The 20647-nt window shown below is 41.5% G+C and overlaps 1 protein-coding gene across 4 annotated transcripts in view; it reads left to right on the plus strand.

Moving 5' to 3' along the window:
• LOC308077409 (uncharacterized protein) overlaps positions 1-20647 on the plus strand; it is a 312304-nt gene that overhangs the window by 28257 nt on the left and 263400 nt on the right. For 2 of the 4 annotated variants that reach the window (XM_080418085.1, XM_080418086.1), the window contains exon 9: positions 6143-6364. The exons of the other annotated variants lie outside the window; for them this stretch is intronic. In XM_080418085.1, the coding sequence (XP_080274211.1) occupies positions 6143-6364 (222 nt within the window). The remainder of the gene's footprint in view (positions 1-6142; positions 6365-20647) is intronic. 4 annotated transcript variants of the gene reach the window in all.

Genomic DNA, 20647 nt, shown 5'->3' on the forward strand with positions numbered 1-20647 from the left:
ATGGCACTAAATTGGGAAAAATAAACTGTGGGAGGAGATGCGCGTCAAAGTATTGTTTATCTATAAATAATAAAGTATCCCTAGAACTATAGTCTGGTTGCCCTGTTAGGGCAACCACACTAACTAGACGCGTCGCAATTCTGGGAAATTGCAAAGTGTGGTTGCGCCGACGCCGGTCGCCGCCGCCCGGACTTGAGGAATATGCTTGGAGTAATACCGTCGGAGGCCGCGTGACGTGCCATTCGAATTTGGTGCTGATTGGATCCTGTGTTCGTGATACATGGCGTTTTGATTTGAAGAAATAGGCCCCTCCCACTAAAATAAATAAGCCCCTCCCACAAAGGTAGCGGGCCAATGACATTGTCATGTCACTCCTGAGATCACCTGCTTTTCAATTTGAGAGGAGTGATCCCCCCAAAAATCATGTTTTTGCATCAAACGGTTACGTTTTGCGCAGTTGTGGCGCCCCCTATGGGTCAAAGTGGAAATGCTTTTGGGGATTCGTTGAGTACACCACCCTCGACATGTGATTCAAATTTGGGATCGATTGGACGTTTCGTTCGTATTTTTTTGGCCTTTTTGGTAAAACGGGCTCCTCCCACTAACTTTGTAAGCCAATTACGGACGAACGGTAAGGACTATCAAAATGCCGTTTGGATAGGTTTATCGCATGAGTCCATAGATCACGTGTACCGATTTTTGTGAGTTTTGGAAAAAAAAAATAGGAAAAAGTGCAAAAAGTGTGTTTTGAAGAAAATCCAAAATGGCGGAAAATCTATCTAGACGTAAATGGGCGTGGCCTATATGGGGAGATGCGTAGTGACCCAAGGAATCCAGGGAAAAAGACATTTTGATTTTACGACCTACGGTTCAAGAGTTATAGGCCAAAACGTAAAGTAGGCTGTTATAGCGCCACCATGAAGTCGAATGGTGTGAACATTTTTTTAATAATTTTGGACTAAATCATGAACCTCCCCTCCAAATCTGGTAACTCTAGCTTTTACGGTTTCTGAGAAAAAAATACTTGAATTTGAGTTTTTTCACTTTTCCATTAAAGCGGATGGGGAAATTTAATGCACTAATAAATCAATATCAATTAAACTATTTAACCAATCTCTTAGCAAAATACAAGCACACGATTCCCGGTAAAGCCGGTCATTTTGACATATGGCACGACATTGGGGAATTAAAACTGTGGGAGGAGTAGCACGGCAAAGTATGTTTATCTAGAAAGAATAATAAAGTTCATCAAGTACTATAGTCTGGTTGCCCTGTTAGGGCAACCACACTAATAAAGTGGGAAGAGTACTATAGTCTGGTTGCCCTGTTAGGGCAACCACACTAACTAGACGCGTCGCAATTCAGGGCAATTGCAAAGTGTGGTTGCGCCGACGCCGGTCGGGACTCGAGGAATACGCTGGGAGGAATACCGTCGGAGGCTGCGCCAATTACATTGTCACGTCACTCCTGAGATCACTTGCGTTTCATTTTGAGAGGATTGATCCCCCCAACATAAGGTTTTTGCATCAAACGGTTACATTTTGAGCATTTGTGGCGCCCCCTATGGATCAAAGTGGAAATGCTTTTGGGGATTTGTTGAATAAACCAACCTTGACATGTGATTAAAATTTGGGATTGATTGGACGTTTCGTTCGTGACTTTTGGCATTTTTGGTAAAACGGGCCCCTCCCACTAACTTTGGAAGCCAATTACGGACAAACGGTAAGGACTATCAAAATGCCGTTTGGACATGTTTATCCCATGGGTCCATAGATCATGTGTACCGATTCTTGTGAGATTTGGACAAAATCTGTAGGAAAAGGTGCAAAAAGTGTGTTTTGAAGAAAATTCAAAATGGCAGAAAATCTATCCTGACGCAAATGGGCGTGGCCTATATGGGGAAATGCGTCGTGACCCAAGGAATCCAGGGATTTTTTTTTTTTGATTTTACCACATACGGTTCAAGAGTTATAGGCCAAAACGTAAAGGGGGCTGTTATAGCGCCACCATGAGGTTGACTGGTGTAATCATTTTTTCAATAATTTTGGACTAAATTATAAACCTCCTCTCCAAATCTGGTAACTCTAGCTCTTACGGTTTCTGAGAAAAAAAAACTTGAATTTGAGTTTTTTCACTTTTTTATTAAAGTGGATGGGGAAATTTAATGCACTAATAAATCAATATCAATAAAACTATGTAACCAATCTCTTAGCAAAATGATAGCACACGATTCCCGGTGAAGCCGGTCATTTTGACATATGGCACTAAATTGGGGAAAAAAAACTGTGGGAGGAGTAGCGTGCCAAAGTATTGTTTATCTAGAAAGATTAATAAAGTGGGAAGAGTACTATAGTGTGGTTGCCCTGTTAGGGCAACCACACTAACTAGACGCGTCGCAATTCAGGGCAATTGCAGAGTGTGGTTGCACCGACGCTAATCGCGGGTCGCTGCCGCCGGGACTCGAGGAATACGCTGGGAGGAATACCGTCGGAAGCTGTGCCAATTACATTGTCACGTAACTCCTGAGATCACTTGCGTTTCATTTTGAGAGGATTGATCCCCCCAAAATAAGGTTTTTGCATCAAACGGTTACATTTTGAGCATTTGTGGCGCCGCCTATGGATCAAAGTGGAAATTCTTTTGGGGATTTGTTGAGTAAACCACACTTGACATGTGATTAAAATTTGGGATTGACCAGACGTTTCGTTCGTGAGTTTTTGGCCTTTTTTGTAAAACAGGCCCCTCCCGCTAACTTTGGAATCCAATTACGGCCGAACGGTATGGACTATCAAAATCCGCTTGGATATGTTTATCGCATGGGTCCAAAGATCATGTGTACCGATTTTTGTGAGATTTGGACAAAATCTGTAGGAGGAGGAGCTAAAAGTGTGTTTTGAAGAAAATTCAAAATGGTGGAAAATCTATCCAGACGGAAATGGGCGTGGCCTATATGGGGAGTTGCGTTGTGACCCAAGGAATCCAGGGGAAAATATTTTTTTATTCTACGACCTACACTTCAAGAGTTATAGGCCAAAAGGTAAAGTGGGCTGTTATAGCGCCACCATGTGGCCGACTGGTGTGATTCTTTTATTAATAATTTTGCAATAAGCTGTGGGGTTCCTCAGGGCAGCATTCTAGGGCCGTTACTGTTTCTTCTATACATTAACGACATGAGTGCTGCCTGTAACTGCAAATTGTTCCTGTTCGCTGATGACTCGGCACTCCTGATCTCGGGAGAGGACAAGTTGCAAGTTGAGGAGGCGCTCAGCTCTGAACTCTCAAAAATCCGTACTTGGCTTACCGATAACAAACTGTCACTACACCTTGGGAAAACTGAATCCATTCTCTTTGGGACCAAACATTCCCTCAGACAGATGGATGTAAATGATTTCAAGGTCAAAGTCGATGACACAATTATCTCTAGCAAAGAAGAGATTACCTATTTGGGTTGTGTACTTGACAAATACCTGACAGGTGATAGCATGGCTACAAAGGTGGTCAAAAGAGTAAACCAGAGAACCAAATTTATGGGCAGAGTTTCCTCTTTTGTCAACCCTCAGGCCCTCAGGACCCTCTCTGGGGCCCTGATTCAACCACTTTTTGACTATGCTTGCACCTCCTGGTACTCCAACACCTCAGTGTCACTGAAGACTAAGCTTCAAACCTCCCAAAACAAACTGATTCGGCTACTCCTCGGATTGGGGCCCATGACCCACCTTTCTCCCACCCATTTTGCCAGCCTAGGCTGGCTCAGGGTGGAAGACAGGGTTAAACAACTAAAAATGGGACTGGCCTTCAAAATTGTAAATGCAAATTTGCCCGATATGCCCCCAATTCCCGCATATCTGAGTAAATACCTCCAAAAGGTTAGCGACACCCACAGTCACAATACCAGAGGGAGCGTTAACAACAATTTGGTACCACCCACCCATAAATCAAACATGGGCAAATTCTCCTTCTACAGCACTGCCACCCAGGATTGGAATAGTCTAACTCCATCCCTCAAAAAATGCAGTTCGCTGGGCTCATTTAAAAGAGCCTTAAAAAATCACCTTTCAGGAGGCCAAAGGTGGAGGTAGTACCATTTTCCCGTTAGACAGCAGACCCCCCCCCCCCTGTTCTTGTACATATTTTTTTCCCCTCTTTTTTATTTTTTTTGTTGTACATAGTGTTATATATTGTTTTTGGCTGTTTATTTTGTAATGATATTTGAACTGTGGTGCCACTATATATGCCTATGAATTAAATACCAAGGCCCTCATTGGAAACAAGTCCGCAAGGACTTTTATGAACGGACCTGTTAGACAAAGTATTTTAAATGTAACTGTGCTGTTTTACATTTTTTGCCTAATAAAATATTCAATCAATCAAATTAACCTCCCCTCCAAGTCTTGTAACTGTAGCCCTTACGGTTTCCGAGAAAAAAATACTTGAATGGGAGTTTTTGCAATTCCCATTAAAGTGGATGGGGAAATTTAATGCACTAATTAATCAATATCAAAAAATCTATCTATACGGAAATGGGCGTGGCCTATATGGGGAGTTGCGTATTGACCCAAGGAATCTAGGGGGAAAAAGATTTTTATTCTACAACCTACGGTTCAAGAGTTATAGGCCAAAACGTAAAGTGGACTGTTATAGCGCCACCATGAGGCCAACTTGTGTAACTATTTTTTTAAATAATTTTGCAATAAACTATGAACCTCCCCTCCAAGTGTTGTAACCCTAGCCCTTACGGTTTCTGAGAAAAAAATACTTGAATGGGAGTTTTGTCATTTTCCCATTAAAGTGGATGGGGAAATTTAATGCACTAATAAATCAATATAAATTAAACTATGTAACCAATCTCTTAGCAAAATGATAGCCATCGATTCCCGGTGAGGCCGGTCATTTTGACATATGGCACTAAATTGGGAAAAATAAACTGTGGGAGGAGATGCGGTCTAAAGTATTGTTTATCTACATCGAAACTTACCACAATAACAATAGTCTGGTTGCCCATTCGGGCAACCACACTAACTAGACGTGTCGCAATTCAGGGCAATTGCAAAGTGTGGTTGCGCCGTCGCAGGTCGCCGCCGCCCCGGACTTGAGGAATATGCTTGGAGGAATACCGTCGGAGGCTGCGTGACGTGCCATTCGAATTTGGTGCTGATTGGATCCTGTGTTCGTGATACATGGCGTTTTGATTTGAAGAAATAGGCCCCTCCCACTAAAATAAATAAGCCCCTCCCACAAATGTAGCGGGCCAATGACATCGTCATGTCACTCCTGAGATCACCTGCATTTCAATTTGTGAGGAGTGATCCCCCCAAAAATCATGTTTTTGCATCAAACGGTTACGATTTGCACAGTTGTGGCGCCCCCTATGGGTCAAAGTGAAAATGCGTTTGGGGATTCGTTGAGTAAACCACCCTCGACATGTGATTCAAATTTGGGATCGATTGGACGTTTCGTTCGTGATTTTTGGCATTTTTTGTAAAACGGGCTCCTCCCGCTAACTTTGGAAGCCAATTACGGACGAACGGTATGGACTATCAACATTCTGTTTCGGTCCAGATTATCGCATGGGTCCAGAGATCATGTGTACCGACTTTTGTGAGATTTGGGAAAAATCTGTAGGAAAAGGTGCAAAAAGTGTGTTTTGAAGAAAATTCAAAATGGCGGAAAATCTATCCTGACGTAAATGGGCGTTTTTTACGACCTACGGTTCAAGAGTTATATGCAAAAACGTAAAGGGGGCTGTTATAGCGCCACCATGAGGCCGACTGGTGTAATTCTTCTTTTAATAATTTCGGACTAAATTATAAACCTCCTCTCCAAATCTGGTAACTCTAGCTCTTATGGTTTCTGAGAAAAAAAAACTTGAATTTGAGTTTTTTCACTTTTCCATTAAAGTGGATGGGGAAATTTAATGCACTAATAAATCAATATCAATAAAACTATGCAACCAATCTCTTAGCAAAATACAAGCACACGATGTGGGTATGGCGTCAGCGGCGAGAGGTCAAAATGACAAATGCCTACTTGCGGCATATATCATTGTACTCAGTCACATTTGTCTGAGGCAATATTCAAAATGATCAGAAAACTCTCATCTTTCTCTCTTTTCTACATCCATCCATCCATCCATCCATCACAGCTGTCTCAGAGTTCTTCTATGGTGACAGAAGGACAGACTTACACTCCAGCATCAGTCAGCAGCAGTACAGACCTCAGCTCCCAGCATGTCCAGACAGGAAGCTCCATGACCACCCAGAGGGAGGTGAAGATGGAGGAAGAGGAGGATGAGGAGGGGGGAGCAGAGGGAGAGAGCAAGAAGGTCGAAGGTCAACCTGATGTGAAGATGGAGGATAAACCAGAGGTGAGATCATTATTAACCCAGAGGTTCTCAACTCAAATGAATGTAATGAACTATCTGGTAGGATGTAAAACCATCTCCGTCTCTATAGTCAGACTAAGGAGAGAGAAGCTCTAGTGTCAGTAAAGGCCTGGCTCTTTGTGTCATTCAACTCTCAGTCTAGATATATGTAACCAATATAACTATTTCTCTGCATTGTGTTGAAATGGGCGGACCCAGAAATCTCTTTGGAGACAAACTCTGTTTATTCTGACTCAGAATTACATAAAAACATCTCCGGGTTAGTTTGGCTTTAGTGCATGGACTCCTCTCTAAACGAACCCACAAACACACACACACGTAATTTGCAATTGTTATTATTATTGTTATCAACTTCAATTGGTCTTTCGCTTCATGACTCAGTGTGCGCTGAACTTGTTGTTTTGTTGACCTTTCAGCAGCAGCTCGAAAGAAAAACTTTCACCACGGATGGGTCCTAAACCCTCATATAGGAGCGGTTGCACCGCTCAAAAACTCATGAAGTGGAATCATGAGTCTGACTACTGTTTATTCAGACACCTGATGAAGGTCATGGACAATGTTAAGTGTAGTGTGTGAACACATACTGTTTATAGACCTTATTCCTGGCCACGCCCACTGTCTCCGCTCTAATGTAGGGAGGTGGGGGGTAGGGAGCCCCATGTCAAGGGGTTTCCTGCATTACCTGCTGTTGAAATAGCTACAGCAAAATGTAAATACATGAGTCTATGGGCCTTAACAAGAGATAAGACCCACACACAATGGGGTTTGAGCGTTGTATGTTTGGGCAACGCATGCAGATGTTCTCTCATGAGAAGCAAGAGGATGCCTGCAAAAAGCCATTTTACTCCCTGCTCCCCCTGACACAGAGAGGTTCACAGAACCACTATTGTTTAGACCTGGTCTCTTCACTCTGGTTTGCACTAAACCCAGACCATATCTTCAACACAGTCTACTGGAAAAGAGGAGTTATGGTACAAATACCATGAGCTGTTCTGAGAGAGGTCCATGTCCCTCTGGCTTCCTCACCGCTAGCATATATATCATGATAAGAAGACGTCTGTACCACCTACTCCCTGTTCCATCCTGACAGGACGTCTGGAAATACATACAATGTACCTTTTGAGTGTGCACAGTGGACACATAGCCCTTATTAAACACCTGTAGAATATTCATATTAAAATGTTCAAATCTAATGTCCTTTCCTATTAATTGGCTATCTCGTCCTCTTTGCCTGGGCACTAAAACAATCGAAAGTGGAAAGAACATTTTGGATTCTCTACTGGAATATGCCTTTTTGGACATTCTACAAGGCGCTATGAGAATTTGTCAAAGAAAGAGATTTCGGGGCACGGTGGCGCATTCGGTAGCGCTGTCGCCTCACAGCTAGAAGGTCCTGGGTTCGATTCCCGCCGAGGGCGCTGTGGGCACTGGGGACGTGTCATACCCTGGGTGGGGTTGGCGAAAGGGTCTACTCTGTGTGGAGTTTGCATGTTCTCCCCATGTCTCCTAGGGTAGTTAATACCTTCACAGAAACATGTAGTAATCCTGGTCGCTATACCGCCTCCCCCATGACAGCCGGGGCGCCTGATGGAGGGGAAGGAAACTGATTGGAATAACGTGTCCATCCACGCGCTACGACCGTCCAGGGAAACTCTCCCCTGTCAGGTGACAAGAAGGTCAGTTGGCTCTCATGCATTGAAGGAGGCATGAAAAATTGGCACCAGGTGAAAAAAGGGTTACAAAATCGTGGGTTAAAAAAAATTGAAAAAAAGATTTCACGGGGATGTGGCGAGTTTATTAACACTACCACCGCCAGGCCCGTAGCCTACGGGCCGATAAATCCAACCGTAAAGCGCCGATCCCGTAGCCTACGGGCTGTGGTGCTTTTTCCTTTTTTTCCTTTTTTTTTTTTTTTCAATTTTCTATACGGAACATTTCATTGTAACACCACCGGAAACAGAATTATTCGGGATCCGGTTTTGCCGATCCCGTCGGCCCTCGTTCTAATGACGAAACTGAAACCCCATTTTCTCCTTGTAGTTTTTTCTCCTCTGTGATCACTGTTTAACATAAACCGTTCTAACTACAACATGGCGGCTCCGTTTGACACGTGGTTTTCACTGGTAGACGCAGGGAGATCTCCGCGATGTATACAAACAGTGCACAGCTCAATCTTAAGGATTTTAACGAGGTCTATGGCGACGTGAAAAAAACTAAAAACAACAATAAAACGTTGGCACTGGTGAGTACATTATGAGATTAACCTCTGGCGGTCAATGTGTTAACAGAGATCTTTTCTTACCTAAGTCTCCACAGGACCTTTAAGATGATCTGATTATACTTGCCGATATTAATATTCATGTTGACAACCCCTCCTGCTTCTGACCTGCTGCAATTTCTGGACTGCTTAATCCTCACCCAACACATCAACGTCCACACACATGATGAGGGGCATACCCTGGACCTAGTCATTACCCATTCTGTCCCCATTTGCAATCTCCAAGTACATGAAGTAGGTGTGTCTGACCACAGACTCATCCAAATGGAGCTGCCATTTCCACCCCCCCCCCCCACGCCAAACCCAAGCTCCAAATGTCCTTCAGAAACATCAAAAACATCAACCAAGACACAATAATCTCTACGCTGCAAACTTTCCATCAGTAAGTGAAGCAGTGGATTTTTACAATAAGTCCCTGACCCTGAAAAAACAGTCACTTTTTTACGCACAGCCCCCTGGTACACCAGTGAGCTGCGAAGAATGAAGACAGCTGGTCGCGTCCTAGAGCGGCATCTCAAAGCCACAGGTCTCACCGTGCACAAACTGGCCTACAAAGACCACCAGAAGGCCTACTCTAAAGCCCTTAGAGATGCACGAGCACAGTTCTACTCCAACTTATTTAACAATAGCCCCGGCAATTCCAAGCAGCTTTTTTCCACCATTAATCAGTTTCTCAAACCACAATCTTCCACTCACTCAGAATTCACAGAGGAACAGTGCAATAACTTTATCACCTTCTTCTTCTTCTTTTTTTGCCTGCATTTTTGTTTTGTTTGTACATATAGTGTTATTGTTTCTGTATTTTTGTGTTGATATGTTTGGTTGCTACTATATATGTCTATGAATTGAATACCAAGGACCCCAACGGAAACAAGACCGCAAGGACTTTTTTGTACGGACCTTTTAGACAAAGTATTATAAATGTAATTGTGCTGTTTACATGTTTTGCATAATAAAACATTCAATCAATCAAAACCACAAAAGTAGACACCATCCGCTCCCAGCTCTCCAGTCCCTCCACATCTCTAGTCCCCCCCCCCCCCCCCCCCCCCCGTTTTCTCAGCATCTCCACTGTTTCCCCTCCATCACGCAGCGAGAGCTTGAGGACATCATCAAACAGATGAAACCCTCCACCTGTGCCCTGAACCCCTTCCCCACAGCCCTAATACAGCTAAACATCTGTGCCATAAGTCCCCTGATAACCAAAACCATAAACCTCTCACTCCAGTCTGGCCTCGTTCCCTCTGCACTGAAGACTGCCATCATCACACCCCTGCTCAAAAAACCCTCATTAGACTCAGCTAACCTTGCCAACTACAGGCCAATTTCTAACCTCCCTTTTCTTTCCAAAGTTTTGGAAAAAGTGGTGGTTGGCTGCACAACTCCAGGACCATCTAGACATTAATAGCATCCCTGGGCTGCCCTGGTTTCCGTGCAGCCCATAGTACGGAAACAGCCCTCGTCAGGGTCACTGATGACCTACTGATGGCAGCTGATGTAGGTTCCCCTTCACTCCTCACCCTGCTGGATCTGACTGCAGCATTCGATACTGTTCACCACGACATCCTCCTCAACCGCCTTCACTCCATTGGTCTCTCTGACTCTGCTCTCAACTGGTTTCAGTCCTACCTCTCCGACAGAACCGAGCGTGTTTCCTTGGGAAGGAAAAAATCCCGGACACACCCTGTCACCTGCGGTGTCCCCCAGGTATCCGTACTCGGCCACACACTATTCACCCTCTACATGCTCCCCCTCGGCCACGTCATCAGCCAGCATGGTATCTCCTGCCACTGCTATGCTAACGACACTCAACTTTACCTCAAGATTTACCCACCCCCCCACAAACCATCCACCACCATCTCCTTCACCTTATTTCAGGTGTGTGTCTCGGGCAGCTGGGCATTCAGTGAGAGAATGGGGTGAGCTAGGCTCAATATTTTCTGTTGACCGCTTTATACGTTTGGGCGTTTAGCGTTTAAGTTTAATTAATCTAATTGTCTGTACAACATTTTTGGACCTTATTATTTTTGTGTTACATGGACACTCATTGGCTGGTTCAGGGATTAAACATATGTTACATGGACACTCATTGGCTGGTTCAGGGATTAAACATATGTTACATGGACACTCATTGGCTGTTTCAGGATTAAACACATGATGTTACATGGACGCTCATTGGCTGTTTCAGGATTAAACACATGATGTTACATGGACGCTCATTGGCTGTTTCAGGATTAAACACATGATGTTACATGGACGCTCATTGGCTGTTTCAGGATTAAACACATGATGTTACATGGACACTCATGGGCTGTTTGTTTTTACTGCCTCACCTGCCAGTGAGGAGCCCCCACCGGGAGGACGTAGATCCTTCGTCCCACTCCTCCCACCCAACACTCCCTGCTGTAGGAGTATGTACAGTGACAAATATCACTCCTCCTCCCCGCCCGGCTCTCCTCCCCCGAACACGGGTCTATTGTGTTTGTTTATTTTAGACGCTCCACAAAGCCTGTTGCACCACGGTGGATTCAAACCCCCAGACTCCATGGTGGTGGGCAGGTACTTTACCACTGCACCACCCGAGCACCTTGAGGTTGTATGGAGACCAATGTTTATACAGTGAACACAGTGAAGAGCAGTGATTGTTTTCACTCTACAAGCTCTGCATTTGCTGGCAGAGGGAGTGTAGCGCCCAGGATTACTTTGACAATTGGCACTGGGTGAAAAAATTGGGTTACAAAATCGTGGGATAAAAATGTAGAAAAAAAACAACTCCTTTTTCTGTTTGCAACTAAAATAAATGTTTTATTTCTGTTTGTTAACGTGTTAAAGCTTTGGTGATTGATGAAAGATATACATCCTCAGATGTTTATCTTAATGTGCAACATTGTTTTCTTACTCAACAGTACACAAACCAACATACAGTATAAGTGTATACAGGGTATCTGCACATTTATAAAGAGACCATTTAAGGACTTTTAAGACCATTTTAATCAAAAGTAATCAATAAACTATACTGTGAAGGTCAAACATTTACCAAATTGTCAAATATTACCTAAGAAAGAGGCAACTTTTTTTTAAATGAGCTATACTCACAATGTGTATCTGTGGAGTCAAACTAAATGTAATGCCTCAACTCCTACAGTTCCAAGTGCTTGTCAGAGTGGGGGGTCCCTAGTTCACATGATTATTTTTGGGGGTCCCCAGTTCACATATGATTATTTTTGGGGGTCCCCAGTTCACATATGATTATTTTTGGGGGTCCCCAGTTCACATATGATTATTTTTGGGGGTCCCCAGTTCACATATGATTATTTGTGCGGGTCCCCAGTTCACATGATTATTTTTGGGGGTCCCCAGTTAACATGATTATTTTTGGGGGTCCCTAGTTCACATGATTATTTTTGGGGGTCCCCAGTTCACATATGATTATTTGTGCGGGTCGTGGCCTGAAAAGATTGAGAATCACTGCTCTGAGGAAGAATATCTGCTACAGATGATCAGGTCAAAGCTCTTCATTATCCTATATACTATACATTTAAGAAACCTGTGTCCGTCATTCTGTCTGATCCACATGTTTCTCCTCTGTGAGTTTTTTCACTTTCCCCAAAATATAATAGTCTGGCAGCCGCTGAGGTGGGGTGTGAAATGTGGTATGTAGTTTATTTTTTGTATTGGTCCAAAATATTATCTATACACACATTCATGAAACCACCTGCTGACCAGCTGTCAGCATTGAGATCTTTTTTCTTTTGTATAGGGGGTTATATGTAACCATATCTCTATATTACATAGACTACTGGAAATGTGTTGGACCTAGATTCTGTTTTCTATTTGCTTTTATTATTGAAATATAATCTATAGGCCTAGTGTATGATATTCAACTTTGTTGTTAAGAGTTAAGTGTTGAGTAATTAGCATGATTAGCGTTATTAACCGTCAATAAAAGTCCAACAGGACCAAGTGGGGTATATACTTTGGGTGTGACATTTTTTTTTCTAAAGGTGGTTTTAGGTCATTCAATGCCTTAATAACAAGTTCCGAACTGTTGACCTTTTGAGCACTTTTCAGAATCAGGTAACTTTATTAGAATCATTCTTATGGCCATCTTGCTGACAGTTTAAATTAATACATATAATAATGTTATAATGTGGCTTGCAAAAGTACATGTTCTGATATGTAATCAAGTAAAGTCAGTTACTCTCAAGACTATCATCTATCAGGAGGTAGAAGTGATAAATAAATGAGCTTTAAGCTCAGGAACTGTTGCTGTAGGATTCTACACATGGACATTGATCACTAAGGTTGTCCCACATCAACATAATGTGGACGTTCTGATGAAGGATGCATGAGCAGAAAGTAGTGGTGAGATAGACATGATGCATGGAGAACCAAGCAGTGGTGGAACAAGTACTCACATGTTTTACTTAAGTAAAAGTAGCAATACCGCAATATAAAAATACTCTGTTACAAGTAAAAGGCCTGTGTTCAAAATGTTACTTGGGTAAAAGTACAAAAGTATTGGCGTCAAAATATACTTAAAGTACCAAAAGTAAAAGTACTAAAATGTTTGAAAATAGCAGATCTAAAAGCTCACAACGTGTTGCGATGCGACACGTTGTGAGCTTGTAGATCTGCTATTTTCAAATAGCCTAGGTATAAAATAGGGCTGAAGTGGTTAATGTATGATATAATAATGTATTTATGCAAAGTAACTAGTAACTAAAGTTTTCAAATAATTGTAGTGGAGTAAAAGTACAATATTTGCCTCTGAGATGTAGTGGAGTAGAAGTAAAAAGTATTGAATATTGGAAAAACTCCAGTAAAGCAAAAAATACCTCAATTATACTTAAGTACAGTACTTGAGTAAATGTACTTAGTTACTTTACACCAATGGAACCAAGATGACTGCAGGCACCACTGGAGGTTTCATCTGAAGTCAACCTAATGGAATGGAATGATAAAGTAACCATACAGTATATATACTGATGGCTATTTATCTATGTTTGAAACAAACACAAATCTTGCATGCGGGGACCCTGGCACAAAATATGTGGGGGTCTGTGGCAGAATACATATTAATGTGAGGGTCCTTGAAGTGAAAATGTTTGCATCTTAGCTGATGCGTATTTCTGAAACTGTATGAAATACAGCGCTGCCTCTTTAAGAGAAGTGCATAAAACGGGTGGCCAGTCTGCGGCCTTCTGTTTGTCCAGAAGCCTGCATTTGGGTGTTTGGTGGAAGACTTGGAGGCTTGAGTGTATTCAGCCTAATACTGGGTAAGGAAACTTGTGAACCAATGTTAATAGTCATGTTGTCATGTTGGCAATATAGAGACACACGGCGGACAACAAATTCACGCCCACTATTGAGACAGCGCATCCTCTCGAGGTATGGGAGAACGATGTACTGCAGCTGTCAATGCAATCCATATGAGAGACATCGTAAAATACCATCATTTCACTAGTTGACTACTGAGACTGTAGCAATTTATTTTGTGTTCTAATGAAGTGTCCCAATTGTTTGATTTGTCCTTTTTAATGTGACATATCTGCCATCTCAATATACAACCCACAATATACTATAATATATGTGAGATACATGATTATATTGGGAATTGAGCTACATGATTATATTATTTACTAAAACAGGCATACCCCCATATTATGTATTATTCCATTTGATACATTTTTGTATTTCATTAGGATGTTGTTCACATTATTCTGTGAACTGTGGTTGAAGCGTGGCACATACAATACATTTACTAAAGCTGTGAAACACTTTATCATTCTGGGTGTTGCATTTGGGACAGGCAATCAGCTAGACACTCACTGTGCAAGGCACATGTTGGACAGCAGGGGTCCTGACTCCTGTTCGGAATAGGACCAGAGTTAGCAAGGTGTGTGTAATGTGCCTTTAGTTTGTCTGTGTGTTTACAGGTGAGAAATGATGAGATAAAGTGTATAAAAGTGATAGTGTGGTATCTGAGTCATAAGAGAACCGGCAGAAATACGGATCCATTTCCGGAGGCGGGGAATAAATAATCATCGTTCAGAGACCGGAGCTTTTCTTTCTTAACAATTCCATTTTATTGTCAGAGTTCTCAGCATCCCATACATACAAGTCAATTCGACGTACAGTGCATAGTCCATAGATCCATTTTATCCTGTTGGACGCGACATCTGTGTGTAGCCCAAAAACACAGAGTCCTGTTTGCTTCCAATGCGAGCCATTATATACAGACAGTTTAGTATAAATAAACTACCTGCTGTCTGTGACCGTCAATCACAAATAGGCTCCTTGTCTAAACAATGCTTGACCCGCCTCCTTCTCTCAGGGCACTGATTTAACGTCTGCCTTGATCTGAACACATGACATCCTTCCCTTAAACCTTATCTATAAGACTGTACTTTTCCATATGCTCCCGTTATAACGTTATTATACAACATTTTATTAGCTTTGAAATAAGTCTAAACAGTAATATATCCGACGTTGTATACCTTTATAGTTAAAGTTATTTAAAAGAAAGGCGCTCTGCTCCAACTGTCAGAGCTCTCTGGACAGAGCGTCAAAATCCCTTTAACAATGATGCCGTCATTAACCTCGGATTTAGACACAGAGTGATCATTCTATCCCACTAAAGGGTTTTCCCTCGGCCCTATTTTACTAAAACTTAGTCCTATCTAACTATGAATTTAGAAAAGATTAGTATACGTTTTATAAGTTTGTTTTAACTTATCTCGGCTAGCTTGACTGAAAAGGGCAACTGTTCTAGTGTCAAACAGGCACTCTTGCCTAATATTAGAATGCGCTTTGTGAGAACCAAGAGCTCAGCCGGATCCTATGTTTAGATTCACAGCTAAGACAATAGACAGGACCCGATATTCACGACATTCCCCTCTTAAAGGATTACTGAATATTCTTTACAATAAAATATTCGGGGCCTGTCGGGCATGTTGTCCTATGCACCACCTATGAAGCAATTTTGAGACTTTGGTTAGAAAAGACAAATTATTCTGTTTAGACTGGTCCATCCATTTCCCCTCTAGACTATTGACTTATAAAGTGAATCATCAACAAAACATTGTACATCAAACACACATAAATAATATCACTGTACTCTCGGCTGGACTTCTTTTCACAAAGCCTAAGAAAAAGTCAAGTTAATACAAACATCATTATTACAAGTTGGCAGTTACATTGTGTGGACAACGCGCAAATACAGAGACACAGTTCTGCTCTTATTTTTTCTATTCTAACGAACGCAATTCATTCTTTTGACCGTCCATTTTGCACAATTTGACATGAGGCATAAGTACGAATTCTCTGGACATGCTGATATGCAATCTGCATATTTGCACACCATCATAGCCCAGAAAACCCGCCCATATCCTTTCTGTCCGAATTTGTGAATCACACAAGAATTGTCATCTTAAGGGTGTTGCTTCTGAACCGAATCACAGCTATTTCAGTACTTGACTTGATATTGACAATCAGGATTCTCTTATCCATACCTGATCCGTACGGGTGCCCCTCTTTTCATATGATCGAAAGAAAGTGTCATGCCTTTCAATTTGCAGATGCAACTTGATGTGTCACGGGTGACTCCTATAGGTACCTGGGACTTCCAACCGCTGCTGGTTTGTCAGAAACTATTGTAAATCTGTGACGACAGAGGTGTTGCACCCTGGCCTTGGCAAGGTGTTTTGCAGGGCCGATGATGATGAGTTGACAGGTAGCTGGTGGTCGCCACTTCCTGCTGGATCGGTGACACAGAGATGAAACGGCTGTCAGGTCTGGAACTCTCTCTTCCGGTGTAGCCGGCTCATGCAGGCTGTATCCCCACGACTCCCCTCTCGACCATGGTCTGTGATGGTCACTGGTAGGTGGAGAGATGTGAAGATAGATAGCTGTGGTTCCCTGGAGATAGAAGTCCAGGCGACCTCTGTTTGTCCCGGGTCAGCTGTTCCCTTCTGCATGCTGTCATCCTGGTCCAGATGGATGGCTTCTCCAATCTCAGCATCTGCTCTATTTCTCCTAGTACAAAAACAAAAGTCCACCTATACCTGCTCTACTTAAGCTAAACAGATGCCTAACTTGCTTAATACTCACACATTCAGGGGTTATTCACTCATAGACACACAGTTTAACTCATGCTGTTAAAATTAGAGAACCTATCATCAAATTGTTGACTGCTATCTGATTCTTTCAGACAGTACATTCTCCTGGACTCTGGTCCATTCACTCCTTCCACCCACTTTTAAAGTGATCTGCCCCACCTTATCCATATCTTACTCTTTTAATTCCTGTTGTACTTTGTCAATCAATCGTTCCATTTTGTCATCCATTTACCACAGCTCTTATCCTTTTTCCCTATGACTCTTGTATTTCCCTAATAATAAATCTCCTATTTTAAGTCCTTCTACTGCACACTGCATTTGCATTTTATTTTGCTCCAAATTTTCCTGGCGATAATTTCCAAAGTTTGTAATTCATTTAAGGCCAAATCTCTTAATTTACTGTGACTCTCTTAGAGTCCTGGTTAACTTGTTATTTTGTTTTAAGCATGTTCCGAAATGTATTTTTCCATGATTTGATACTCATGATAATATCCCAACACTGTGAAGTCTGAAAGGACAACCACAGGACTATATTTTCTTTAAATGAGCATTTTTCAAAAATAAACTGACAATATCTGCAACCTGCATACTCTATAATTTTGTTACAATTTAGTAGACTCTTGAAAGCATATTTGCTAAATCTCTAACATTAGTTTTAAGGAAAGAGTTTATCAAGTTTCAAAATAGGCATAGAGGCAAGTTATTTAGCTCTTATTTTTTTTTAAACTCCCACACCAAAGTATAATCTGTGTTGTGTCAAGTCCTTGTGTCAAATTCAAAAGATGACTATTTTCCTTTCCTTGTACGGTGATGCTTCTTCTGGTATTTTCCAGTATTTATTCACCAACACCTAAAGTAATGTCTCTGTACATTTCAAGTGTCCTTCAAATGTCTTTTTCTGAAATGACTTAGAATTCTTGTAGTCAATCAATATCTTCAGGCTTACCTCATGCCCACTAGACTCCTCCCCTCTCCGGTGACTCATTTCAATGGATCACCGGTTCCTTCGTGACTCCGCTGGGCCCCCTGGAGAGCTCCATGATATGAGACGTTGAGACGAAGGTTTGTTGAGAGGCCGTGGACAGGATCATGCAAGATGATGTGACTGTTATGCATGAAACAACCTTTGATGATTGACCACGTCCGTCGAGCTGCACCTCAAAACGGTTGCACCTCAAAACGGTTGCACCCGCCATCTGCTGTGACTGCGGTCTTCTGTATATCAAACTGTTGGGACACATGGACTTCTCGCAAGACATAGGGAATTAGGCATTCAATTCCTTCACTGTCCTTTTCACTGGACCTCCATGCGGTCTTCAGTTTTAGTGTGGGATTTCTGTGTGAGCTTTTTGGTTACCTCGTTCCCTCTTTTGAAAAGCAATATGAACATTCTCTCCTTCTTTTCCCAATTATTTTGGATCAAATATGCTCCCCTCAGGCCACATTAATTAGTATTTATTCAAATCGTTTCAGTCACAAATATTTGACATTCTATTTTATGCTCTAGGCATGCAGCTGCTTCCACAAAAATGTCAAATTCTCCTCTTATTATTCTGACTACTGAAAGTATGTTTTACACTGTACTCACTTCCTTGAAAATAAAACACAAACGATGGATATCATTGTGTCAGTTACTTCAGAGCAGTTTGTTCAAACGGAAACTAATACTAAAGTAATATATTGTATCAAACATGTGTCATTCTACACAACACACGATATTCCACAATCATTATTACATATAAACTTTTGAGCATTGTCAATACAATATAGAAAATGAGTGTGAATTTGTTCAACACATGTACACTCTATGTGCATGCTCTAATACCTGTATTATCGTGATTTATGTTTAAAAGCTGTAGCAAATGTAAACAAAAGGTATTTAGGCTTTATCGCCAAGGTTTAGGAACGGTTTGAAGCTCAACTTAAAAACACTCTGTTCTAGAAACTTATAATCACATCAATGAACGGTTAAAATCAATAATCAAAGGTTCTTCTTTCTAGAATTAAGACACTCGTCTGGGACTACACTAAGCCCCTCTTGTTACTTCTAAAACTGAATCTGAAATATTCTAATTTTGTAACAATTTAAAAGTCTGGTTTATACATTACTTCGTCCAGACAGGAACTGTCCTCGTTAAGCTGGCACAAGACACTCAAGCCATACTGACAAGCCTCACTTGTGAAGGCTATCCATGAAATAAAAGATTAATTGTTAACACAACAAACAAACAATGTTTTACCTATAAAGGTAACATGGAAAAGTAACACTATATGCTTCCACAGAAATGTTATTCAAATAAAGTCGGACTTAGGTCCTTAGAAGACAACTTACTCCCATTCCCTGGGCCAGCCAGCGAAACCAGAGTAACCTATGTGTACATCACAGGCTATTGTTCCCTAAAAATGACCTTATCCAACTCCAATACATCACTCCCATGACGGCCTATTGATGATCAATCTAATAATAAAAAGCCACAGTCATTGCTAGATAACAAAGCAATATGTCTCTACAATACCTTAACTCACTTAACTTGAACATCAACAGTGATTTTAGCTAACTTAATCTATTCCTCACAATAAACAATACAACCCACAACCCGACCTTACTCCTCTTTCAATAACATAGAAACAGCCATTCAATAAGCACTCAAAAACGTCTCTTTTTACTAGTTCCTCACAAAGGAATAATGCCATTCAACAAGTGTCCCAGAGACACAAAAAGAAACACGTTACTTGTGCTACTGCATAGCCCACACCCCTGTTTAACTCTTCTCACAACGAGCACTTAACAACTATAAGAGAAAAACAACGGTAAAACATCTCAACGAAAATTAAGACACTGCTCCATACTCATGTGTCAAAACAGACAAATAACCCCAGAGAACCTTAAAAACGTGAAAAACAGCGTGAAAAACTAAACGCCTTCTTGCGCTTAAACACAGTCAATAGAAACCTTTTCCACACACGAGAAGACGTGTGAAGAGCCCATTCAACTACAGGGTAAAGTGAAATTATTTTAAATGTAAAAATAAAAATAAATACTTTTACTCCCTTAAAAGTTCTTATTCCATCCAAACAAAAGGATTCTCATACAAGCGTTTAAAGAAGAAAATATTACGAATGCGATATATATAAGAAAAGTAGCCTTTTAAGATTTACAAGCTAAAACTTAGCTGCGTCTCCCGTCTCTCCAGCAACACCGACGATGCACCGGATATGACGCGACAACGCGGAAGTCAAGACATGTAGCAAAAACGACATTCCCGGCCCCAAAAACTACAAATTGCGCTGTTTGACTGACAGCTCCCAGACAGAAGAATGAGCCATGCGAAAATGTCCTCCCCCTTAAAATAAACAGCAACACGGAACAGCAGGCCTACGCTGCTCTAAATTTAAATCTCCTATCTACACCTGTTCACGAAGTCAAGAGGCAAGACGCTTCTTTAATCCTATAAACAGCCACATTCTAAAACTGGCTCTTAACCAAAACATAACCGTTCTATTCCCCTCCGTGGGTTTCCAAAAATCAAAACCAACTTCCTATTTACACAAATTTCGTCCACTCGACGCAATAGGCCAAGATAAAATAATTACTCCACAATTTACTCCACTCAACCAACCTATCTACAGCCTCCAGTTTCAACCACATAGTTCTGTCCATTTCTTATAATAATATAGCGGAACTATAAGTCCAAACAAAAGTTTTTAAATGTTATAATACTCCATTCCCCTCTTCAAAACATTATCCCCTATAAAAATGTTTTGAACAAACAAAGCAAACGAACAAGACCCACGTAAAAAAATATAAATGGGAAAAAGAAAAAAACACACATGCGCATCGCGCAGCTTAAATCCACGTAGTTACAC

Source organism: Gymnoscopelus braueri (assembly GCF_963280865.1).
Source record: "Gymnoscopelus braueri genome assembly, chromosome: 21".
Lineage (NCBI taxonomy): Eukaryota > Metazoa > Chordata > Actinopteri > Myctophiformes > Myctophidae > Gymnoscopelus > Gymnoscopelus braueri.